The sequence below is a fragment of the Carlito syrichta genome, unplaced genomic scaffold (assembly GCF_000164805.1).
Source record: "Carlito syrichta isolate Samal-C Ts95f unplaced genomic scaffold, Tarsius_syrichta-2.0.1 Scaffold314306, whole genome shotgun sequence".
In the NCBI taxonomy this organism is placed as follows: domain Eukaryota; kingdom Metazoa; phylum Chordata; class Mammalia; order Primates; family Tarsiidae; genus Carlito; species Carlito syrichta.
Window position 1 is genome coordinate 711366 of NW_007258402.1, and position 27487 is coordinate 738852.

Below are 27487 nucleotides of genomic sequence, written 5' to 3' on the forward strand. Positions count from 1 at the left end.
TTTTTTTTTTTTTTTTTTTTTTTTTTTTTTTTTTTTTTTTTTTTGAGATAGGGTCTCACTTTGCTGCCCAGGCTGGAGTGCAGTGGTACAATCATAGCTCACTGCAACCTTGAACTTCTGGGCTCAAGTGATCCTCCTGCCTTAGCTCCCAAAGTAGCTAGGACTACAGGTACATGATACCATTACCATTCTTGGCTAGTTTTTTTTTTTTTTTTTTAAATACAGGGTCTCAATATATTGCCTAGGCTAGTCTTGAACTCCTAGTCTCAGTGATCTTCCCAAAATGCTGGGATTACAGGTGTGAGACACCATGGCCAGCCCATTGCTTTGCTTTTTAATCATGCAGAGAACCTGAGCTTATGTTCACACACATTTCCTTAGGTAATGATGAATAATCAGAAGCATTTGCTGGCACCACCCCAACACACAACAAGCCTATCAAAATTGGTCATTTTCAACTAAAAAAATAGAGCTCGTTTTCTTCTATAAATAACTTTTTCTCTGATTATAGAAGTAATATATACTCACTATAATTTGATAAGTAGAGAAAAATATTCAAAAGAAAATATGACTCACCTATAATCCTACCGTGCAACCACATATAACCAGGTAGAAGTGGTAAATTTGTATCTGATTGAGATCACATTATTTATATGTGTTTTTTTCTCCTATTTTTTCATTGCACATATCAATGCATCCTCTTAGTGACTGTATTGAATGGCCTGCTGTATTTAACTGTTTTCCTAAAAGTTGTTTCCATTTTTTTCACTTTTACATATATTTTTTAAAAAACCAAGATGGACATTCTTGAGCATAAACTGTTGTGCATACATCTAACATTGTGTTTAGAAAAAATTCTAGAAGTGGAACTATAGGGTAAGAGGGTATGAAAAGTTTTAAGACTTCTGACATATATAACCAAATGGCAACCCTAGAAAGGCTGTAGCAAGTCCCCTTTCACCTGCATATGAGCACCTAAAGTTTTCTTTCATCTTTATGTCCAGCTCAAGGACTCTCTAACACTAGTATCACCCACTGGGCACTGGCCATCTCTGTTTCAGGTCCCATAAGATCCTTCCAATTGTCCCAAAGTGGACTCCTCTTGCAATCCCAGTTGCCAGATCTGTTCTCTCCCAATTCCTTGTCCTAGCAGGTGGCATACCCCTCCCAGTGGCCGGAGCCACTGCCTTGAAGTCACACTTCCATCATGCACATTAGGATTTTTTAAAATTGGGTTTTAAAGGTCTTATGAAATAATTCCATCTAAAGAATTAAAACCATGAATCTAAAACCAGAGCCGCTCTGACTCCTTTGGCTAGTGAATAAGAAATACTAAGACAGGCTTGCTTTCCAGGAGCTTATGTGGTTTGAGGGCATAGGTCATAAAGCTCATTAAACCCAAACCTGCCTTTATTCCCAGTGGACCTGAAGCACTTTACTTATTCTGTGTATATTGTGACTGAAGGCATCTCCTTCAAATTATTGAGGACGATATGCCATGATGTCTGTGGCACATTTAGCATGATGCCCAGCACAGTACAAACACCAAAGGGCTTGCTGCTGTGGCAGCTGCTGCCAGATGCCTTCTTGATCTTCAGCATCTCACAACATTGCACACTGCCTATTCGCTTGCCAAGATTTCAGCTCTGTCTCTGCTGGCCACATCTAATACGGTCGCTATCTGACAACATGTAGGGAGTTACATACCTTGGCTCACACAAGTCCTTATCCAGGTACATTCCGCAGAGTGGATCACTACTAACAAACCTCTGCAGAAGGTTGGTGCCGGGCACTGAAAGTTCTTACCCACACCCAACAGACCACGCAGGCTTAAAGGGCTAGCTGAGTACTTGGGCCCCTCTTTTCAGAAAAAGGGGCCCAGCAGCTCTTTCTCCCCCCACATAATAATGGGTGACATCAGGTGCTTTGATTAAAAGCAACCTGGTTGTTCTTGCCACACAGCTGACTGGATGGGGGCAGTCCCTGAGCAGAAGACGCCTTTGTGCGCTGGAAGGGAAGGGGCCTGCCTCTAAGTGTCTGAGGCAAGGACTCTGCCCTACAGTAAATTCTGCCAAACTGAAGAAGGCAGTAGACCTGACCCACTCACACCTGCTTTCTGGAAGGGATATACGCTGAGTGAACAAACAGCACTCTAGACCTTACAGCTGCACTTGGTGAGGCTGGCTTGTCACATTTCCCCACCTTGGGAATCTGGGAAGTCTGGGAAGCCCTGGCTTTGCAGTCTGAGATGACTCCTAAGTGTCCCCTCAATTCCTGCATCCATACTTCTCCTGAGGTAAATCTGAATAGGCTTCTTTCCTTTTCTTTATTTGATGTTTTTCAAATTACAATCATAATACAAGCTTCATTAAAAAGTGAAGTGACACAACACAATGATAAATAAGAGCAAAGTTGATCCTCACTCCTGGCCACTATGGCAAAGATGTAACCAATAACATCAGCCTTTGTTTCCTTCATACCTATCTCCTACTCAAACACATAGATACAAATACATGTATGTAGGAGCTTTTTATGAAAATGGATCCCATTATACACATTATCTGATGACCTGCTTTTTTTTCATTTAGCTTTATATCATGGATTTCTGTATTAAAATATGTAGGCTGGGCTCAGTGGCTCAGTCTCTAATCCCAGCACTTTGGGAGGCCGAGGCGAGTGGATTGCCTGAGACTGCAGGTTTGAGACCCACCCAGGCAAATTGGTGAGACCTCGTCTCTACAATAAATCAAAAATTAGCCGGGCGTAGTAGCACACGCTTGTAGTTCAGCTGCTTGGAAGGCTAAGGCGGAAGGATCACTGGAGCCCAGCAGATCGAGGCTACAGTGGCCAGGAGCGTGCCACTGCACTGCAGTCTGGGTGACAGAATGAGACTCCAACTCAAAATATATATATGTAAGCATGCGTACTTTTACTAAAAATTGGAACAGTCCCTGAGTATATCTATTCTATGCAGTTTTAGGAACCTAACCAGACATTTTCCAATCCAGTTGAGATTTCAGGTTTCTTTTCCTCTCACTAAGTATGTTTCGTCCTCCAACCAGCATCTTTCCCTTCTAGGAAACGGCTTCTTCTGCAGTTCCACACGGTCCTGTTATGGACTGCCCATCTTAAAAACCTACTCCCTGGCTATAGAGGCAGTCCTGTGCACAAAGCCTCTTCCAGACAGCTCCAGGCTTGTCTGGAGCTGGGCAGGGTGCTGGCGGGGAGGGAATTTCTTGGTCAAGAGTCGTAAGAGATTCAGGGAGCACTGCCCTCCACCTCATGGAAACAATTAAGAAAATAAAGCTAGTCCATGGGGAGAAGCAAAATGGGAAATGCGGAGCAACAGGAGAAGCCGATGTGCCTCAAGGACCTAGCCCCAGTCCCCAGTGGATCTGGCTCCTACAATATCTGCTTTGATTCTGTGAGTTTCAGGATCTGTGAGAGTCAGGATCTGTAAAAACAAAACCGTCCCTTTAACTCAAACTGGTCTGAGCTGGGTTTCAGTCCCTGGTAATCAAGAATCCTGACTAAAACAAACACCCTTTAGAATGCAGTTTTCTCTTCCATATTGTTTGATCCATAGATGATATTCTCCTATATTCACTAGCAAGCTTCACAATTCACAGAGCTCTCTCTTTTTCCTTTCAATGTCCAAGAGCTTTAAAAAAAATCAAGTGCTGGGGATATGTGCCAGGTTACTAGAAAGTTCTGAAACATTTCCAAGGACAGCACCCGAGTTAGGCCTCCAGATGTGCTTTAGCTTTCCCTAGGGCCGCTTCATTTGCCAAATAATGTAACTGTAACCGTTCCACAAGAAAGGGTAAAACTTAATTACCACTTGGTTTCTTTGTCAGAACCGACAAAATGGCACCAACTTGATGCTTCTGCCTATTAATGTTGTTAGGCGCTGTCCATGGTTTAAAATAAAGGCAATACAGAGGCTGTCACAAAAAACCAATCTGAATTTACATAATACACTTATTCATTTATATTTTTGTTTTCAGATGGAATTAACATGAAAAGATATTCTTAGTTCACATGTTATCTAAGCTGTCTATAAAATTAAAGTTAGAAAAAAACTTAATTTTTTTGAGTCGGGGTCTGTCTTACTCTGTCACTCAAACTATAGTACAGTAGCACAATCATGGCTCACCACAGTCTCAAACTCCTGGGCTCAGGCGATCCTTCTGCCTCAGTCTCCTGAGTAGCTGGGACTACAGGTGCATGCCCCCATGCCTGGCTAATTTTTTTTTTTAAAGAGATGAAGTCTCACTATGTTGCCCCAAGTTAGTCTCAAAACCCGGGTTCAAGCAATTCTCCTGCCTCAGACTCCCAAAGTGCTGGGATTATAGCACATGAACCACTGTACCCAGACCCAGAAAAATCTTAAAGTATCTTAATATTTTATATTCTTACCAAAAATTAACAAAAAGTAAATGTCTACCCTAAAGACAGTAACAGAATACAGACTCTGGCAAGGCCTTTTTGTATCTTAAAATCATAAAAGTTCATCCCACAATGGGCCAGACACTGGAATAAACGTCCCCATGGTCCAAGTTTCTACGAAACAGGAAAGGGTCCCATCATGCTCATGCCCTGGGTTCCTAGAGCACAGTGACTAAGCACACAGATCATTCTTGTGCTATAAGATGATTCACTACTGTCAAGGGGGAAAGAGTAAAGACCCATCACAGGATTATAAAGTACCAAAGCTTGTCTCCTTCTCCCAGGCAGCAGTTTCTATTTTTTGGTCACGTTTTTAATTACGTGAAAGACATTGTCAGACACGTCTTTTGCCAACCTCATTCATGTCTTGGTCTCTTACGCATCATTCAGATCAGACACCTACATTCTAGATAGATGGTGTACTTTCTCGCCCTTGATTTCTCTATGGCCAAGACAATCCAAACTATTCAAGCTCTCCTTTTTGGTTTTAAAATACCAATGCCTTTCTTTCTTTTATCATGATTTATTTTAATCCTTCCACAGTTGAAAAAAAATAACTGAACCTACAGTTCATATGTGCTGATAAGATAATTTCCAACCCCCCCCAAAAAAAAACTGGCACCTAGATTTATATACTAGGGCCCACCTCCATGTGAGCCCTCTCAATTTCCTAGAAGTTAACCTCTTCTTGGGTATGAGTGCTTTCTGCAGCTTCAGAACATTTTTTTCTAGGTATTTGACTTTTTTTTATAGCTACTGAAAACATACTTTGAAATATATATCATGTCAATTTGGGAAGATAGGAAAGTGACATCACAGAGGTTAGCAAAAGACTACTAAAGCTAATTCAAAAATAATAAATGTAAAAATATTCAGAGATGGAATTAAGAAAAAGTCCCAGTAGATATAACTTGGAAGTCCATGAAATAAACTTCCATAGTCTGAAAAACCATCATTTCAACCTGGTTCTTCTAACAAACACTCAACATATTTAAAATCAAGTGAGATGCCAAGGGGACAGGGAAACCACCCAAAAATTTGGAAGGGCAGAACATCACCTCAGTCTCTAGATTGCAGAAACAAAGTAAGGAAGCAGAGCTAACAGAGTCCAACGGCTAACCTCAGCTATGTAAACTCAAACAGTTTGGTCTGCCCAGATGGAACTGGATTAGTGGGGAAGACATGAACAAGGGCAGAAAGAGGGAGAGGGAGAGAAGAAGAAAGAGAAGGGGGGAGAGAGAGAGAGAGAGAGAGAGAGAGAGAGAGGGAGGGAGAGAGAGGAGCGAGAGAGAGACAGAGAGATAGAGACAGAGAGAGTGAGTTAGTTCCCTGGTGTCTCCCTTCCTCCTGTCCTCCAATCTTACCAGGATTTCCTATTTTCCAAATCCAACAGAAGGCCAGCTTAGGAAACATGACCTGCATGGGTCAGTCATTCTGCCACCCAAAGCAAACCAAGGAATGGATCTGACAGCAAATTAGTCAAGGACCAGCATAGGAACACTAGCAGGACTGTATAATCTACCTTAATTTGAGATCTCAAAGAGGAGTCAGGAGTCAGCTATTAAGATGGAGGATGAGGAGTTATCGATCGGGGCAAACATAGGGATCAGAGCCCTGGCAAGTCAGACTACAGTTGACCAGGAGGTGAGGCCTGACAGTACTAGCCAGCTTCTGATGTGGAAGCAGTCACGTGGCCAAGGCATATCCTGGCAGGACCTCCTGCCCTTTGCTGGGCTGAACCCAGGAGTTTCAGGGTCAGCCGGCAGGATGGAAGGCAACAGACTAGAAGAAAGGGATGCAGAAGAGAACATACAGCAAAAAGTACAGACATGCTCTGGAGGGAAACACCCCAGAAAATGCTAGAGGTTACTGCCTGGAGAGGCCTGGTGGGAGAAAGGGGATAGTAAAAGAGGTTACAGCCTATCTATTTGATATTCTTTTATATCAGGCTTATCTTTCTTTTTTTAAAAGGGGAATATGGAATTTTATGTACAATTTGAAAATACTGTTGTTGTTGTTTTTAAAGAAGAAAGAACAGGCAGAGATAGTTGTTCCTCCATCACAAGAAGTAAGACCAAGTAGAGTATGGAGACAGGGGAAGGAAGCTGAGGCCGCTAGCTGGTCATCTGCCATCCCAATAGAGAGACAAGTTGTACAATCATTACTATGAAATAGCCAATGAGTTCCCTGGGGATGACTGGCTTTCTCTCCCTTTCATTATAAAGCAGAACTTTATATTTGAAACCAATTCAGCTTCTAATTGAGAGCAACCATGGTTACTGCTTCTGCAAAAACCGCTATTTTCAGAGAGTGTCATGGTGTCTTTGGAGTAGATTCAACATTTTTTATTTCCAAGAAATGAGAAACACAATATTTAATTTTGTTTAGCAAGTGTAATAGCCCACCATTATTACAGATTGGGGATAAAAATCAAGCGAACACTTTAGATTAAAACAACAAAAACAAAAACAAATGACAGTACCCCAAAGCAGCAGGCCTCCTCTGGGAACACAGAGGGACGTGACAGGAAGATAAATCAGCCAGTTTCCAATCAAGGTACTGGACCAGCAGTTCATTCTCCTTTTCAAATTACATCTGAAAGGATAAGTCCTGGAAATCCCCTATCTACTCTCAGATGCTACAGAGATTTGAAAATGTGAAAACTAAATGCCATGCTATGCACTCTCTGGGCACTTCATAAACACTTGTTGACTAACTGGCAAACTGAAAACTGATGGAACGTATATTATCGTTTACATGCTAAGAACTTCCCTTGCTTCCTGATATTTGTGGATAATTATATTATGATTATGCACCTGCCAGACACACAGCCTCAATTTTCCTCCTCCTCTGCAGTGAATAGCAAAAAGGCCCAACCAGAAAACTCTACTTGGGCAATGCCTGGTGGCTTTTTGCCTGAGACAAATTAGTCCAAGCTCAACTCTGTGAGGGGGACTTGGCACCTTGATGCTTTTATCACCCGGCTTCTGGACCAGAAGGTGCTGGGAGACCAGCCGAGGTGGGAGGCGGGTAATTTTATTTTCCAACCATCTGTGCATACAACATATGAAAACACAACAAAATCACCATATGGAGCTAGGCTTTAAATATGTCATCAGACATTCTATGAGTTAGAAGAAACCAACTGGCAATGCAGCCTTTTCTGATTACTGAAAGAGAATAATTTATCTCTGGCTTCAAATGGCCCCAGCTCAAATATCCAAACCTCAGTGTTCCCTTATTATTGTTACTATTAAATGGATTACACTTAAAAATTGCATTATGGTTTTTAGAGGGTTTTCTCAGTGGTCATCTCACATAAACCTCACAACAAATCAGTGTGGTGGATAGGGCAGGTACCATCATTGCTTTGATTAAAGCCCCAGGTTCCTGATTCGTCATCCCCAAACCATCAGCCATTACCACTTATACAGTCCACATCTAATCTTTGTGCATGTCCAGGGTCTGGTCAGCTGCATGTGATCTTCAGATCCCTTTTCATTTCAGTGTGATCTGTTTGTATATCTAGAGAACCACATGCATTTGGCTCTGTGGAGGACCCCCTCCCATTTATCTAAGTGCATGTGTTTCAGAACTACAGGGAGTTTATTTAAATGCAGATTCCTGAGCCCTATCCAGGACTGAAGCATAACCTACCTTTTCAGCAAACTCCTCAGGGACACATTAAGCACCCTAATGTTTGGGAATCACTGACACACACAAAAGCTTATGGAACATACATAAATGGCTGGATGTCAAACTTGATGGCAATTTTATGTTTTGGGCAATGTTTCTTAAACTCCACAGACTCAAACTGAGAGGTCTCATAGGCTCCCTGATGGTTTTTAAGCTTTTATTTTCACATCAATGACAATCTTTTAAAAAATTACTCAAAATGAGAATATTCTGGGACACCTCGATCACCTTACATAGTGGTCCCTAGAGCTGTTCACAAGTATTTTTATTCTCCTCCCCATCCTGGCACAGGGTAGGAGAATATCCTTCTTTACCGTCTTTGAGGTTGGATGTGACCATGTCAGTGGAAGTCATGTCGTGTCAGTTGAGTCCAGTGGGAATTCAGCACCGCCTTCCCCAGGCACAAGATGGGGAGGCACTCCTGAGCTAAGAACTGCCATCAGCAGGGTTCTGACTACCTAGAACAGAGCCCTACTGCTGGACATGTAGCAAATGCAAGAAATAAGCTTTTGTTGTTTTAAGCTACTGAGATTTGGGGATTGTTTTTTACTGCAGGATAACCTATTTTTTTCCTGACTGTAAACACCAAGAACTACCACATGAATTGGGTGTCTGAGGTTGCCTTTGTGTTTATAGTAATCTAAATGTCAAGTAAACTTGAGCCCGAGGACTTTGCCATTGAGATCTATCAATTCTCAAGTTTGAGAACATTATTCTGGGCTATGTATGTACGCTCAATCCAGACTTAAACAAAGGAGTTACATGTTTTTAAAAATATCCACTGAACTAATCAACTCATAAACAGTTGAGGCTTACCAGATTATAAACTCCTTAGAGACAAAGGACCTTATAGGTTGTAGACCTAAAAAAATGTTGATTACACTTTACCATTAAACACTTGACATGCTAACAGAAAAGAAGTCAGAGAGACCTTCCATGCCTCTGAGAAGGTTATATTACTGGGCAGACAAAATCAACACATAGAGAACATGTGAACTTATCTAAAGACTGCGTGTGGTTCTGATTGTAAGTGCTAAATTACTTCTTGACAAACGTGAACTGCAGAATTGAGAAATGGATTTATAGTACAAGAATTTAAATGGACCTTAAGAATGTCAAGAATTTACTTACAGAGAACAATGAGAGGTATTCTAAGAAAGAAATACAAGGGTAAAAGTCACAGAGGTCAGAAAGGAAAAGTGGGTAGAAGAAAAAAGACAAGACAGTCCAGAACAGAATCTGAGGGAGGAAAAACAAATGCCTTGAAAAACACAACTTAAAACAGACACAGAAGGAAATAGAAAATCTGAATTGCACTATATCCATTAAAGAAATGAAACCGTAATTTTAAAACTTCCTGAAGAAAGAAAACTCTACACCCAGATACCACCACTGGTGAATGCTATTAAACATTTAAGGAAGAAATTATTATAACAATAATACACAATGCTTTTAGAAAATAGGAAGAAGGGAACATCCCCTACCTTGTTTTATGAAGCCAGTATTACCTGAATGCCAAAGTCAGACAATGACATTACAAGAAAATTACAGATTAATATCCCTTATGCCTACAGAGATATTTGCAAATTGAATGCAACAATATATACATTAGAAAAAAAGGTTGGGTGCAGTGGCTCATGTCATAATTGCAGTACTTTGGGAGGCCAAGGAAGGAGGATTGCTTGAGCCCAGGAGTTCAAGACCAGCCTGGGCACCATAGTAAGACATCATCTCTACACCAAAAATTAAAAATTACCCGGCATGGTGTTGCATGCCTGTAGTGCCAGCTACATAAAAGGCTAAGACAGGAGGATCACTAAAGCCCAGGAGTTTGAGGCTATGGTGAACCAGCACACAGTGCCATGATCACGCCACTGTACTCTAGCGTAGGTAACAGAGTTAAAGTCAAACTCAAAACAAATAAACAAAAAATCATGACCAAATGAAATTTGTCCCAGGAATGCAGTGTTGATTTAATGTTTTTTTTTTTAAAAGCAATATAATACAGTACGTTAACAGATTAAAGAAGAAAAAACAAACACCATCTCAACAGCTGCAGAAAAGGCGTTTGACAAAAATCAACACTCATTCACAATAAAAATTCTCAGCAAACTAGGAATAAAGAGGAAATTTCTCAATCTGATGAAGAGTATGCAAAGATGGAATGGAACAGGAAAAACATGGAGTTAATTGGGAGGAAGAGGCCAAGATGCAGGAGAAAATTCTGGATAGTGGGGTCTCATGCCAAGAGAGCAGAGTGTTTCAAGGAGAGAAAATGGTCCACAGTATTACATGTTTCTGAGGCTGAGAAGGAAGAGGACAGAGACACATCCGTGGAGGTCACTGCTGGCCTTGAAGACAGCAGACTTTCTACTTTTCACTACCCATAAAGCTGTTCTTAGTGTGCCTCAGAACTACTTCACATATCTCCTTTTGAGAACAAAGCAAACTGACAAATTAACAAGTTACAGAAAAAGGAGAGTTTGTTAAATTTTTCTTAGACCTTATGCATGATTTTTAGCCTGACTTCAACATTTCTATTTAATACAGTAGAAAGCTCAGTGTTTAGAATAAAGCTGACACTCAATGACCATTTATTGACTGAATTAATCAAGGCATGTATCAGAATCCATTTGACAATCTCAAGTTAGATAGACCCTTCCTCCTTAGAGTGAGGATCATTGAACTTAACTTGAGTCCTATTCTACTCAAACTCAGAGACTAGGATTTTAAAATGACAAGGAAGCTCTACAGGCTTTTTCCCCACTGTTGACAATTAAACCAAGATTCCTGTTTCTCTTTTGCCATAGCACTTAAAAATGACCAGACAAGTTTCACCGAATTGGTGGCTGTATTTGAGATGACTTAAATATGCACTATGAAAATTAACAAGAAATTAATTTCAGAAGAACCTTAAAGGACACCCCCAAAACATGGCTTATCATCTTAAACAGAGCACCTGAAACTGAGGAACAAAAAAATAAGCCTAGGTGCCTGCTGTTCCACAGACTGACACCATAAACCAAGTAACAAATAGTGGTTTCAGATATAAAACACAAACCAAGTTATAGGATAGATAATACAAACTGCAGGACATGATATGCAGTCTAGCTGCTTCTCAGTGGACAGCTCTATGCACTATGCTCTAGGCAGCGGAGAGAAGGGATTCATTTTTTAAATGATGGCAAATCACTTTCCTGAGCAGCTCTGAGCAAATTAGATCAGTATAAATAATAATTACAGCTATCACTTATTATGGGATTATTATGTGCCAGACATATGTACTATCTTATGTAACTCTCACAACAACTCTGTGAGGAGAAATTATTGTTATCCCTATGTAATAGATGAGGAAAGTGGGATGCAGAGATATTAAATGACTGTGCAGTATTAACTCAGCTAGAAAGTGGTAGGTTTAAACCTAGGTTGTCCAATTCCTGGGTCCAGTCTAGCTTTGGACTTCAGTTTATGGTAGGAGGACTCCTTATCTTTTGGGCCTGAGTGACCTGTAAGGGTCCCAGTGCCTCTGGGCCTAGGGCTCTGCCTTGAGCGTCCTCTATAGCACCTCATGCCAGTCAAGAGAATCAGAATCCCACCCACATCCCTCATACCTAACTGCTTACAGGCTTCCCTGCACCCTATCATAAATGTATATGCTTGCTGTAAAAGCTTAATCTTCAGCAATTAAGGACAACTCTAGTTGAAAGAATCACATTAGATCAAGAATTGTACTTTAGGCAAAGAGCCAATTCATTCTGTCCCATCTCTTTCTAATAAAGTAGAACATATACCTCTGAATTTGGTACTACAAAATTATTAACTCTTCAAGTGACAAAGATGTTACAACTTGGCCCCCTTTTAGGAATACTCCTTGCTGCCAATGTCCAAAGAGCATAAATTTGCAAACCAGTTGTGACAATGGATGCACTTAACTTTCTAAAATGAAATCTTTATAAAGAAGCAGGAGGCAGCAGATATCATTTTTATAAGCCCTGACAGGTTAATAATAGCAATAGCCAGTAGAATGCCAGTAAACATTTAACAGTTGGCTCTTTGTTTAACAAAAGACCCTGATTTATACGTTTGCTGACTTCCATGGTGTAAATACTCCCATCATGGTGGATTTCAAGTTACCAAGGTGTTGGGTTTGGTGGCTCAGCCTGTAGTCCCATGCTTTGGGAGGCTGAGGTGAGCAGATTGTCTGAGCCCAGGGTTTGAGACCTGCCTGGGCAACTTGGTGAGACCTCATCTGTACAATAAATCAAAAAATTAGCCAGGCGTGGTAGCATGTGCCTATAGTTCCAGCTACTTGGAAGGCTGAGGTGGAAGGATCACCGGAGCCTAGCAGGTCAAGGCTGCGGTAGCCGGGAGCATGCCATTGCACTCCAGTCTGGGCAACAGTGAGACTCCAACTCAAAAAAAAAAAAAAAAAAAGTTACCAAGGTGACGAATAAACACAGTTGGAAAGAGAAGTCCACAATTAACTCTCAGAAGCTCTTTTGAGCAAGTTCCCATCCACTACTGGCAGTTGTTAATATTTATTACCTAATATATTATTACTTTATATTATAAAGCATTACTTATTAAATTTATTAATGTTTATTACCTCTAGTAGTTACATACTATGCGCTAGGCATGTTCTAAGTGCTTTACAGTCATCCTCTTTGAATCCTTGTAATAGGCCAATGGGCAGGCACTATTTTATCCCCATTTTTACAGATGAGAGGAAACTAGGTGTTGAAGAGGTTAATTAATTCACTAGTCAAAATGGAAATGTGGGCTTTGGTTGCTAAATAAGAATGACAATGAGTATTTAACACAGCTTGTGAGCTGGCATTAAATCCTGGCAGTTTGGTTCAATGGCCCATACTCTCAGTCCCTCTTTGATCCTGCTTCACTCCATAGGTGGTTAAAGAAGGTACTATGATCACTATGACCCCATCTCACAGATGATGTGTTGCTAAAGAATAAAGAACAGGCTCTGAGGTAATGAACAATGGGGTGAAGAGGAAAGACCCACATCAGCCAAAGAAGAGTCTTTGTCCTCTGCCCTCCTGGTAAATTTCACCTCATCCTTCAAGACCCATGTCAGATGTTCTCTGTAGTGGAGCCTTTCCCATCTCCCCAGAGTTGTTATTCCCCAAATATTTTTTCTTACAAGATTTTATTTTTTTCCATTATAAAATAAATACATGCTCAGAGAACATAGAAAATACCAAATATGGAAAAAATCTCTTGCAACTCCATTTGCCACTCACAGCTTTGACCCATATCTGTACCATTGGCTTCAGTCCCTTATACAATAACTCTCTGCTTATGAGTGAGCTCCTCCTGGAAAGTTATCAGTGTTATCCACATTTATACCTACCTATCACCCCATCTCCATCCCTAGAACAACACCCAACACATGCCCCCCCCAACAGTTAATCTTGATGCTTTATTATATCTTCTGATTCATAAAATGAAACACTGGGCTTTTCACATTCATCTTTAAGGCTGTCCTAATCTTAATTAAAGTTGGTTTTCTTCATTTGTCTTGAACACACATCACTACATTCTCATCCTGAGTGTGGCAGACAAGGGCTGTTCCAGCAGCTATCTTTTCTTACCTGCATCCCTCTCATCTTCTGAAACCGTGCTATGGTGTCGCTGATGGTGTAGACACGCACGTGGCCCATGTGCAGCTTCCCAGAAGGATAAGGGAACATGGAGAGCACGTAAAATTTGGGCTTTGATTTCTAGGAAAGAATGACAATGAGTATTTACTGAGCATTTTCTGGGAACTCTGCATGCATACATAATATTTTGGCATTTTACCCAAAGTAATAATTTAACATTTTAAAATTTTCCTTTCACAAAACTGTTCCCAGAATGTAAATTGACAAAAATGCCAAAGACCAAAACTTCAAAGTCCTGGTTTAAGCTAAAGAATGTCCAACATAATGTCAAACAACCTCTAAGTGCTAATTACCTACACGTATTTTTAATTTTTTTCCTCTCTTAAAAGCTTCTCTTTTAAGACAGCTTCTATCTAGGTCTTAAAGAACGATCTGCTTTTCCAAAGGAAGCTCTAACACATATATCCATATAATTCAAGGAAACAATAGTTAAATCACATAGATGTAACATTTCTAAAAACAGAATCTCTTTCTAAATTCCCTAGAGCTGCATTCAGACTTAGATTTAGCATTAAGAGCAGGATCCTAAGGACCCAGTTTGGGTCCTGAGTTTCCCCACTGTATTGTGAGCTTATCTTTCAACAAGAAAAGTTGAAATGGGAAGGTAAAGCAAGGATCTTAACCGAAAAAGGGACGAGGTTGTTGTTTTCCAGGGGTGATAAATAGGCAGCCTCAAACCAGGGTTACATAACTCTCCAGCTTCCAAAGAAGCAGCTTCATCATGAGAAACACAAGAAACCTGTATAGGTATCAGAACAGAATGAACACAGGGCAAGGAGTCCTTATAAGGTCACTGACTTTTGTCACCTTGGATCTTCCACTGGTGAAATGGTGAATGTTGTTATTTGTTTGTGCATATAAGGAGATAAGGCAAAGGTGGCAATCACTGAACTGAGTCCTTCTTGGGGGAACCTATTGTTCAAGGGTAAGGACTGTGTTTTAATCATTTCTCCAATCCCCCAGCAGGAATTTAATACCTGTTGAATAAATGTGTGCTGGTCTTTGTGCTCCAAAACCCTGATTACTGGTGGAGCTCTACTGACCAAAGGGTATTTTCCCCAGCAAATTTCATAAATTCAGGTACCAGGAGAGTTTTCTCTGCCCATCCTTAAGTCCTCTCATGGCAGCAGAGAGGGGGCCTCTGGAGAAATGAAGAGCAACCAGTTAAGTGTTTCTGTTTGGTCAATGAGGGTCAGACTATCCACTATTATCACTGTTTGTTTTACTTATTTCTGCCTTCTGTTTTTCTCGTTCTGGTCTTACTCCCTTCCTAGGGCTTTACTAGAGTTCTTTAGGGATTTGCTTCCCCCAAAGTAATGAAAACAAATGCAAAATAGGATATTCACAACCTTTCTTTTATGCATGTGTATGGGAGGATGCTGAGTATTTACATGACTGATAGTATTTACATGACTGATAGTGACATAGCTAACTATAATTAGGGAACCAGAAGAAACCAGAAATCACGCAATAGATAACATAAGACCGTGAGAAAAATAAAGAAATAAAAAGTTAAATAAAATAAAAAAGGAACTAGGAATCAGATTCTTGCCAAGAAGTACTTAAACTTCCTTCAGCAAAGAAGTTAAATAAACCTTTAACAGAACCACTAACAAGTGGCAAAACAAAACAATAGAGGGGAATTTTTCTCTGTGATGCCCATCCTCTAGAAATTACCAAGGAGTGGTAAGTAAAGCTGTCTGAAGGAAGAGAAGAGAAAAAGAGAAGATGTAAGGAATCTGTATCACACACAAACTAGCAAATCTTCTGGAACTGCTGAATTGACAACTGTATTTGATTTACATAAACAGGATGGAAAGCAACACATTGATCATGCACTTTAACTGGAAATTGTGGATTCATAACTCAGGAAAACTTCAGGAGTGTGAGAGAGAACCTGAGATTCAGAGGTCTATAGGGACCTAGGAACTTAAATGTCTTTAAGAACGTGAGTAAAGGTGGGGAATGGTGGCTCAAGCCTGTAATCCCAGCACTCTAGGCGGCAGAGGTGTGAAGACTGTCTGAGTCCAGGGGTTTGAGACCAGCCTGGGCAACTTCTCAACAATAAATAAAAAAATTAGCCAGGTGTGGTGGCATGCGCCTATAGTTCCAGCTACTTGGAAGGATGAAGTGGAAAGATCACCTAAGACCAGCAGGTCAAGCCAGCCTGGACAACAGAGCGAGACTCCAACTCAAAAATAAATAAATAAATAAATAAATAAATAAGAAGGTGAGCAACATATAATTTATAACCCTCTCATCTTGTGAACAAGTCCCTCCAAGGAGGTGCAAGACCTCATTCTTTCACTTTAGTTCAGAATCATAGAAGAAAATTATGCACTCAATTCAAACCTTACTCCTCCTTGCAGCAAACTAGGCCTATGACCTTTTCTATGGAAATTTTTAGGAATATGGGAAAACAGCAGTTAGAGTTCTCTGGAGCTAGAAAAACAGTAACACTGTTGATATAAGCTGCTTCTAGCTTTTCATTTTATAGTTCTTACATAAAATTTTTCTTCCATTATAATCACCTTGTTTTTATTATACTAATGTTTATTTTGTTGTGTTTATTTAACAATCTTGCCCCAAACATTTTCTACCCATAGCTTCTTTACTGCATCTCTTTTGTAATATGCTTGTGCAATGAAGATTAAATTAATAGCAAAATCAAATGAATCATTACATACTAGCTAAGCCAAAATCCAAATCTGAGCTTATAAAGGGTATGTGGGAAAGCATTGTTAGCAAAAGTCTTTAATATTTATAAATAGTTTTTGTTTATTGCAGAAAAGGTATTCAGCTTACTGCTTGTTCCTGCCTTTTGCTTTTCTGCGTGAATTAAGTCATTTTCCTTTGTGACAATGAAATGAGTTTTATTGTCTGGGGGTGGAAAGGAGGGAAGGCATTATGGGAGCTTATGTTATAATTGAGTAGGAATCTGATTGAAAGGGAAATTTTCATAATTACATAAAAATGTAAGAATTTAAGCCTTTAAAAGAAATTAAGATTGTAAGCAACGGGGAAATGATGGCTTTTATAAGTGGATCCTATTATTTTTGTCAGCTTCTATCTTTAGAAGACAACTTCTGCCTCTTTAAAGATCATGCTCTGAAGCTGCGGCTGAGCCCAGAGGCTGGCAGAGTAAAAGGGACACCTCAACAGGAGTCGGAGCCAGTTCTGGTCCTAGCTTTGTCACTAGCTGTGAGGCCTTGGGCACATTCTTTTGCCTTTCTGAGATCAGTTTGCTATCTGTAACTCAAAGGTAGACAAGAGAAGGTTCCGCGTGAAAGCATGAGCTCAGGAATCAAATGTGTCTGAGTTTGAATCCTGGCTCTGCCACATGCTAGCTGTACATCTTGGCAAGTTACCAAACCTTCCTCTAAGCCCGTTTTCCTCCCCTCAAAATCAGGATAATAATACCTATCCTCAGGGTTGTTTCAGGATTAAATGAGATAATCAACTGAAAGATGGTGCCTGGTACATGGTAAAATGCTCATTAAAAGTTCTTTTTTAAATGATAATTATGGCGATGGCAAGACATTCAATTTCTAAAAACTCACTTGGGTGGATTTCAAGTGTATCTAATACCAGAGCAAGATCAATTATACATGCTTCAAACTCCACCAGCATCCCGTCATATTCTCAGTTCCTAATAAAGACACGCCACAGGTTTTGATCCTTGGTTATCTTTTATTTATGAAACACTTCAGCTTGTAAAATGTGTGCAGCCACATTTTCAAAACATTCTGTGAGATAAACAATGCAAGCAGCCCAAGGATTCAAGAGGTTAAGTGATGTGGCAGGCATCATGCAGACTTCTTGGGGCAGAGCCAGCATCACAGCCCAGGCTCGGGCTCCTCAGAGTGCTCTTCCCACATCACCATTACCTGGCTCAAACCTGAGAAAGCGCTCCCAGAGGATCACACACAATAACCCTTATGCTATTTCCTCAATCTTTGAAATCACTTATTTTGGTCCCTTTAATGTTTTTAAAAACTACATGCTTAAGAAGAATGAGTCGCCACAAAATCAATAAGCTACATCTTCAAAATGTTTGGAAGTTCTTAAATTAAGTCTAAACCAAAGAAAAAAAATTAATTTTATTGCCTTCACTAAGAATTAAATTGCTCCCTAGAGTTCATTTTCAAAATACTTAAACATTTAGTCTGGTCATGGTGACACGTTTTTCACTTACTAGTGAAGTAAAGTCAAGTTTTCATTGTAAAATCATGCATTACATTCAAACCTTCCTTGTTATCATTTCATTTGACTTGTTATTCACTACATCTCTCTTAATACCAGATTTTCTTCCTAACCAATTCCCAAAACTGGCCTTCAGTTTACCATAAATAGCTTCCCTTCCCTGCCTATTTTTCATGATGACCAATCTCATAGAAAGAATGACAGTGAGTATCAGGAGATGGGGAAAAGGCAAGTCTAGTCTAGTGAGTTGCGGTCTTGTGCAGTTACACTTACCCAACTGCCTTCCTTGGGTCTAATCTCTGTAATTAAACACAGATTATCTGCGTTATTTGACTGTAACTATTACAAAGGAATTGTCAGAATTTAAGAGGAAAACTCTTTTCTTCACTCTGATCAGATTCAAACATTTCATGTAACAAATTACATCTCCCATCTGTCATCCTGAACAATATTAACAGGTAAGGGGTAACACAGGCAAGACAGATCCCCAGCAAGCTGGCCTCCTAGAAAGAAGCAAGAGCACTCTATGGAAACCGGAGACAGCCAAGTACTTAACACAATTAATTCAAGTAAAGAGCTGATGTGGTGCATGTGGACCAGAACCAAGAGTCTACTAACTCATCTAGCTGGTACCACAAGGTTGGACCCCAACCTCAGATTACACTGAGGAGGGGCTGGTATTCCCCAAACCATGACACTGAGGTGGCAGAACGGGATTGGAGGCTAAGGTCAAGCCAGGGGAGGAGTAGATACTTCTCAGAACACGCAATCAGCATGGGGCTCAGATCTGAAGCTGCCAGATCCCTGTGTGCTGCCCTAGCATGCAATGGACCACAGAGGACCCAACAGCTGCTAGAGTTCCTGTTTTGATGAGCATCCCCCAGTAAATGCTGCTCCAGAATGCCTGGTGTGCTGCTGTTTGCCATGCACCTTGTGTGCACAATCTTACCATGTACAAGGGGGAACCAAAAAACCCCGAACTTTATTTTGGAGGGGGAGTCCCTTGTTGTACAGGCTTCTCCTGCTAGGTAAGCGCTCTAGGAACCTATCGACATCAGTGTACTAGCTAGCACTGTTGTGAGAAGCTGCGCTTGGCTTCAGTGAATTTGCTTTGGAGTTTCTTTCAAAACACTTGCCCGATTCATGATGGGTGATTTATAAGCACACCTGCCCATCCCACTCTGAGTGTACAGCAGGTTTTGATCAGAAAACGGCATGATCTCTGTGCTCCACCCTCCCTATTCACCCAATCTTGCCTGGAGCAACTCTTTTTTTTTGTTTCCCTGGATGAAAAAAGTCCTCAAAGGGAAACAATTTGCCGATGTGGAAGAGATGAAACAAAAAATGGCAGAAGCACTAATAGGCATAAAAATCGACAAGTTCAAAAACGTTTTGAGCAAAGGAAAAGCCATCTCAGGCCAAGTGCAGTGGCTCATGCCTATAATCCCAGCACTTTGGGAGGTAGAAGTAACTCGGCAAGACCTTGTCTCTACAATAAATCGAAAATTAGCTGGGCGTGGTGGTGCATGCCTGTAGTTCCAGCTACTAGAAAGGCTGAGGCGGAAGGATCACCTGAGCCCAGCAGGTCATGGCTGTGGTGGCTACATGAGAGAGTCACTGCACTCCAGCCTGGGCGACAAAATAAGACTCTGACTCAGAAAAGAAGGAAAAGAAAAAGCATCTTGATAGGTATATTGCATCAAATGGAGAGTACTTTGAAGGTGACTGAAGTTTAAACATGTAAGAATACGTAATTTTTTACAAATAAATTCTGGGTTTTATGGTGTTCCCCCTTGCATACACCCACCACATGGAAACTCCTCTAAGCACTACCCTTGTATCATCTCATTTGCTGTGATGGTGGGCACTATTATTATCACCCTCCATTTTAGAAAAGAAAACTGAAGTACAGAAAGATTCAGTAATTTAGCTCAGGGTCACTTACTTAACATATTTGAACCCAGGCAGCCTGACCCCACAGTTCAATCCCTTAGCCCCTCTTCTATACTCTCTCAGAAAACTCACATCAGCTTCTGAAACTTTGGAGAACTGTTCTTTTATTCGCTGATGCCACCATTTCTCAACATCCTTTCTTGTCTGTAACGTGTACTCTTTCGTCCACTTTCCTGTAGCACTGTAAATACTTCTGATACATCCTGGTGTTGTTTTCCTTTCCCACTTGATGCCAGCAGGCCCACCATTTAGCTGTCTTTTCAGAAGAGAGGTATAAAAACCTAATCTCTGCCAAGCAGGAGCCATTCTTCAGAAGGTGAGAAGTCCCTGGAAAACAGAACAGAAAGCAAACTTATGAGCTGCCCAAAACCCTCTCCAGAGCTTACCTTTCCATTCAGCACTGCCCAGTGTTCCATGCCCATTCACATGCTTTCCTCTTATTCTTTTAATGATTCCTTTCTCTGAAAATACTTTATAGATTCAATTGAGCTAAACACAAACTTGTTAATAGAAAATATAAAGTTGGTCAGTGCCCCCCAACACCAAAGATACAAAAGCCCTGTAGGAACAAATGGAGACCACCAGCTGAGCAGCTCCTGTACAACCTCATGAATCTCATGAAGACAATGGAGCCCACTCCTTCCCTTCCCTGTAGGCCATCCCAGGGTCTCTCCAGCAGGCTTTACTTCCCACTTCAGGCCTCAGAAGAGAAGCACTCCAGTCACATCTTACTTGGCCTTAGTCTCAAATATCAGAAGGGGTCTGAACACAGGTCTCCCAGGAGGGCAAGATACTCTGAGTTATTATTAGCATCTTTCATAAACATTATGAGTTAAATAAACTCTGTAGGCTGAGCTGGGAAAAAAATCATTATTTAGAAGACTGTTTATTCATTTAGTTCCTCATCAATTTATCATTTTTTTTTAAGAGACAGGGTTTTACTCTGTCACTAAACTTCTTTCTTCTTGCATGATAGCATTTAAGAAGTGCTACAGTGAAAAAAACATAAAAACAGGTCTTTTAAAAACAAGACAGAGGAGTCAGGCATAGTGGCTCAGGCCTGTAGTTCCAGCTACTCAAGAGGCTGAGGCCAGAGGATCGCTGGAGCCCAGGAGTTTGAGGATGTGGTGAGTTGTGATCATGCCACTGCTCTCCAGTCTCTACTCAAAAACAAACAAACAAACAAACAATAGAGTAATAAAGAAACCTGACATGGCATTCTAAACTAGTGTTAATTCTTTTATTCTCTCAAAATTCTTTCCATATCTGTTAGGGTTTGGCCTTTCCACAAAGGTATCATAAATGTTGATAGAAAAGTCAATATAGGTTTCTAAAAGTGCATTTCACATTCACGTAAAATGACATCATAGTGTTGGCATATTACAAGTTGGTCTGCCAAAGTTGTTTACATACCAATTCTCATTGCATTAAATAACTCTTTAGGGATGGAAGCAAATAGAGACTAAAAAGGGGAAAAAATTCCCTATTAATTGGACTTGGTTATTTTAAAGTGTATAGATGTGACTATAGGTATGAGGGTAACTATATGAAATTCGTTAAATACTAGCAATGGCCCATATGAGTAACCTAATATGTATTCTTTGCACACTTAAGGCAACTGTATTTGTTTTTAGGGCTTAGGTTTTGTATAATTAGAACTATCTTCAAGAGTCATAGATTTTACAGTTCTCTTGCTAAGACAGCATTTCCACACCATTGCAAGCCAAAGAATGCCTGTTTAGCAGAGGGCACACAGCTAGATACCTACTATTTCTCTCTTAGACAGCATTCCCTAAGAACACATAAGGACAGTGTTCTGGGTTATCCTCTCAAATAGATACAATGGGAAACAACAAAATTGGGAAATACAATTGACCTGAACTACAATCTCACAGGTTTTGGGTTTCAACGCTGGTTAGCCATTGTGATAAATGGAACATCAGAGAATGCAGACAGATCACCAATACAAAAAATATGAAGGATGGACATTCTTTCATTTAGAATTTAAATCCTGTCTCTATAACTTACTCATACTATACACCAAATCATAAACAAAACATAACATTACTCTTTGTTTTTTTGTGTGTTTTTTTGAGTTGGAATCTCAATGTCACTCAGGCTAGAGTGCAGTTGCACACTCATGGCCACGGCAGCCTTGACTTGCTGGGTTCAGGCGATTCTTCCACCTCAGTCTTCCAAGTAGCTGGGACTAGAGACGTGTGCTACCATGTCCAGGTAATTTTTTGACTTATTGCAGAGATGAGGTCTTGCCATGTTGCCCAGGCTGGTCTTGAACCCGTGGGCTCAGGCAATCTTCCCGCCTTGGCCTCCCAAAGTGCTGGGATTACAGGTGTGAGTCACCGCACCTGGTATGAGTCCTGTCTCTGTAACTTACTTATACTACACACCAAATCATAAACAAAACATAACACTACTCCTTGTTTACACAATAAGAACAAGCTGGGTTTACATAATACCCAGCTAACTAATAAGCTCTCTTTTGCATAATAATCCAAAGGACTAGAGAACTGTGAAACAGACCTGGGTATTTAAAGAAAATTAAATTTCATTTTAAAGAAACACAAGCAGATGAGAAAGTGAAAGATTATTCAACAAATTAGAGAAAAAAATTAAAATTAGAGCCCTACCTCAGAACCTAATCTGGAATAAACCCCAGATAGTTTAAAGAACGTTTTTTTTTTAAATTACCATAAAACAAGATGAAAACATAGATGAGTAATAAATCTTTACAAGGTGCAAGATGTTCTGTACTCAGCACAAAAACAATGGAAAAAAGCACAAAAGAGAATATTAATAAATCTGACTTTTGAAATGTAAAATATCTCTATATTAGAAGCATCATGAACAAAATTAGAAAACAAACAATTAACCGAGAAGAAGCATTTGCCAAAACTGCAGTGACAAAGGTTATTCTATTTCTGAATTCATCTATGAGAAGAGAAACATAAAAAAAACTAATTTTAAAAATAGGCAAAGGGAAATAGGAAAGAAGACATATAAATGGTTAAGAGGAAATACAAACTGTTAATATGAAAATGATTAACTTAACAACTAATCAATACATGCAAATTAAAATGACAACAGTTTACTTATCAGGTTGGCATAAACTTGTTTAACTGAAAAGAAATATGCATTTTCTTCTTTTTTTTTTTGAGTCAGAGTCTCACTCTGTCATCGCCCAGGCTGGAGCGCAGTGACATGCTCATGGCCACCACAGCCTCAACCTGCTGGGCACAGGTGCTCCTTCCACCTCAGTATTCCAAGTAGCTGGAACTACAGGTGCATGCCACCATGCCCAGCTAATTGTTTAAAATTTATTGTAGAGACGAGGTCTCACCAAGTTCTCCAGACTGGTTTCGAACCCCTGGGCTCAGGCAATCCTCTTGCCTTACCTGTAGTTCCAGCCTCGGTCTCCCAAAGTGCTGGGATTACAGGCTTGAGCCACCATACCAGGCTAGAAACATGCATTTTCATAAACTACTTGTGGGAATATAAATTGATTCCATCTCTCTGGGGAGCAATCTGGTCATGGACAAGACAGAAAAATTCACACCCTTTAGGTTAGGAGTCCCCAAGACCACCCTCAAGTTCTGACTCCCTAGGAGGACCCAGGAATCAACATATAGTCTTGTACTCATGGCTATGATTAATTACACAACTTTCTAGGGCTCAGTCGTATTCCCTTCCTTTACTTCCCAGACTGCTCTTGGCCACACCAAGTACCCCTCCACTAAAGCCCTGATGGGCACTGCCATTTTTTGACACCAAGAGGCAGCCATTTTATCAGAGTATGTAAAAGGTGTAGCACATGTCTTATATTTATGATCAACTTGGCCCTTTTCTTCCTTAGCTCTGCCTCATCCAGTTCCTTGCCAAATTGCTTGGAATCTTTTCTTCTACATTCGTCCAAAGTATTAACTTCCACGACTCCACCCCTCTTTAGAATCTGCCCTGGCCTCAACTAGAAGAGTATGAGACAGGCAAAGAAACAGAACATATAGGAGAAGCACATGAAGGCATTTGTGTACGCCCAAAAGAAAGTGCAAGAATAAACCTGGGAAAATTCATCTTAAAGAAACCAAGTTTTGTGCAAAAAATATGTATCTTGGGTTTTGCAGCCACTAATTTCCTGTGAGATCTCAGGCAAATTATTTCCTGCCTGGAACCTCATCCTGTCTCTCTGGAAGGCTGTAAGCCCAGGTGATTTCTAAGGACTTCTGAGTCCTAATATATTATTGCAGTGTGGACTCCAGAAATATAATGGATGATCTTCAACTGGGTCCAAACCCCTAAGCCACATGCATTAGCTACATGCATTAGCTGGGATAGGGGAGCAGTCGAGACGGGAACTTGAGTACAAAACTATATGTTCATGAGCGCTTTTCAGTGCAAGACTCTAGCGCTATAAATGCGGTCGGTGGCTCGAAGAGCCTGAAGACCTGGATTTTGGAGATTTTGCCAGTTTGGAAACGGCAAAGCTTCGGGACCACCTCATACAGCCTGCACCTTCCCTTCCTGCCTTCTCCCGATCCGAGTGGAGAGGAGATCGGGCCTCGCCTCTTGTCCGGTTGAGCCCTGTCCAGGGGTTTACCTGCTCACAGGCTCTGGCCTGCGGCTCCTCTACGCCTCGTTTCCCACCTTCAGGGGAACACAGCCCGGGAAGCCACCCTGGGCGCCGCCATGTTGGCAGAACAACAACTTTATCGACAGCGGTCGCCGCCGACACAGACAAGCAGGGGCGGAGCCTCCTTAGGGGAAGGAGGGAGAGCAGCCCCAGTCCTCGACTCCCGCAGCGGGTGGGGCGGGGCGTCACGGGACGGGGCGGGCAGGAGCTACTGCGCAGCCGCCTTGGGCTCCACCCTCGGCCTCAGGCCCAGCCTTTTAACCTTGGTCTTTTTTTCTTTTTTCGTTTTTTGGGTTGGAGTCTTACTCTGTCGACCAGACTGGAGTGCAGTGGCCGCTCCCGGCCACCGCAGCCTCGACCTACTGTGTAGAATGTTATCCCATTTCTGATTTTTTTAAAAAGGGAAAGAAAATAAAAGAAAGACATTTGTTAGTATATGCATGGGAATAAATCTAGAAAAATATATACCAGACTATTTCCTGTGATGATCTCAAGGGACAGTGGCATTTATGGGCCTTTCCCTTAATGATCCTTTCGCCTCAGTCTTCCAAGTAGCTGGAACTACAGGCGCGCGCTACCACGCCCGGCTAATTTTTTGATTTATTGCAGAGATGAGATCTTGCCAAGTTGCCCAGGCGGGTCTCGAACCTGCGGGCTCAGGCAATCCACTCACCTCAGCCTCTCAAAGCGTGGTTTTACAGGCTGAACCACCGAACCCAGCTTCGGCCTGGTCTTTGACGCATGTCTGGCATCAGCAAAAGTCTGGTCACTCGGGGTGCAAATTATTGCAATTGTAGCAGATGTGTGAGAGCGGTTTGTTTAGTGGCCCCAGAATAAACTAGGCAGCAGCTGGTGAAAACAGCCCTTGGGGGTAGCAACACACCTCCTGGACTTGGGTAGTCTCTTGACCTCTTGATTTCAGAATGAACCCGCATGGCAATTGAGGCACCTTCTTCCATCGTATTCCGTGATCTATCCCTGGGGCCGGGGGCAGAATTCCCTAGTCAAGGATAGGTTGGGGGTAAATTACTTTCCCACCTGATAAGTGGGCGGGGAGTCAGGAAAGCACAAATGCCTGGGCAAGCCCTTTCCTAAAGGAGTTTATGCATGCAGTGCCACCACCACACACCTGACAAATATTTATTTCTTGTAATAAGTCAATGAATTGCAAAGGACAGTTCCTTTAAAGCATACTTTTCCAAAAGGTAAAACCTATTTAAAGAAGAATTTGAAGATGTGTGTGAGCAATCAAGAAATGAATTTGTGAATTGTGCAAAATTGGTTGATATCCTATAGAACAACACACAAAAAGTAACATTTGGGAGCCATCTCTTTCTACAGAATTGAAATCCATTGTACCAAACAAAATTAATCTCATGAGTCTCCCCAAGACTCACGGTGGATGCCTGAAACCTTAGGTGTTTTTCCATAGACACAGTAAGAGGTTAATGACAATGGTACAATAAAATAGAACAATTATAACAACATACTGTAATAAGAATTTTGTGAGTGTGGCCTCTTTCAAAATGTCTTACTGTACTGTACTTATCCTCCTTTGATCTGAGATGGCTATTAGGTGACTAATGGCCGGTTGGATGCACTGGACAAAGGAATGATTCACAATGGTTCAGGTCTCAGGCAGGTCGGAGCAGGACAGGTGTGATTTCATCACCTTCTCAGAATGGTATGCAACTTACAATATATGAATTATTTATTGCTGGACTTTTTCATTTATATTTTTATGTAAAATTTTTCATTTTCAGACCTTGGTTTACTGTAGGTAACTGAAACCTCTGAATTGTCAGAAAATGCAGCTGTGGATAAGGGGGAACAAGTATATCCATATTCTACATTTTGGCTTCTGTTCTTACAGAGACAGACAATGCCTAGTCAATGGAAGGCATGCAAAGGGCACATATCCCTGCAGAATGATAATTCCCCAATCAGCACTCCACCCTAGGGACACACAGTATTTATGTCTTTAACGAAATTCCTTGACAGTTCAAAATCCAAATACCTTGTCATTAAAAATGTGGCCTCCAGACCAGCATCAGCCTCACCTGGGAATTTGCTAGAAATGAAAAATTTACCCTCTACCCCAACCTGCTGAGTCAAACTCTGTATTTTAACAAGATCCCAAAGTGATTCTAGGCACATTCAAGTTTGAGGCTTACTGCTGTAAGATCTAGCTCTTTTCTAGACCTAACTCTTTTCTAGTTGTCTACTCATTTTACAGACTAATAAACTGAGACCCAACAGAGCTGACTGTCTTGTGCAGAGTCATATGGCAAGTTAGTAAAAGATTTGGTATTCAAAACTAGATATTCAGTCTGCCAGACTAGTACCCTTCTCAAATTGCACAATGGACGATCACAAGGAGCTTAGAACTTCCAGTCCAAACCTTTTACTTCAAAGATGAGGACACTGAGATTCAGAGATTGGACATAGCTGTCTTAAGTTCACACATCTAGTTGATGGTAGATCCAGGATTCCAACTCAGGTCTCTTGGTCTCTTCTACCCCCAACATCAGATGCTTAATTTAAACTGCTGCCATGGAAACATTGACTAGCATATTAACCTGCCACACTTAATGCAGTTTAACCTTTAGGTATGTCATGCTGCATCCATATATAACTAGAATACCTCTTTCTCTAAAGTGCCCAAAATACAGTCTCTACCCTTATTTCGGCATTTTGGTTCAAAATCTCTCTTTCCTATTATGAATTAAAGTTAACATTGACATTTCTAGATTATTTCAAGTAGAATTTTTCTAAAAGTCACTTGCTTTGCTGGAAAGTTGCTATTTTTACTTCAAAGAAGACTGTAGCATGAAAGTAAATCCCTTTTACTCTTAAAAAGCTT

General features: G+C 40.8%; 1 protein-coding gene across 1 annotated transcript in view; it reads right to left on the reverse strand.

Annotated features, from left to right (window-relative positions):
- The window catches only part of LARS2 (leucyl-tRNA synthetase 2, mitochondrial), a 174505-nt gene extending 151826 nt beyond the window's left edge, over positions 1-22679 (reverse strand). The window contains exons 1-3 of the mRNA XM_021719211.1: positions 22628-22679; positions 20052-20306; positions 13755-13883 (exon numbers count right to left, since the gene is read on the reverse strand). Of these exons, the coding sequence (XP_021574886.1) occupies positions 13755-13883; positions 20052-20285 (363 nt within the window). The 5' untranslated portion in view covers positions 20286-20306; positions 22628-22679. The remainder of the gene's footprint in view (positions 1-13754; positions 13884-20051; positions 20307-22627) is intronic.
- Between the last annotated feature and the right edge of the window lie 4808 nt (positions 22680-27487).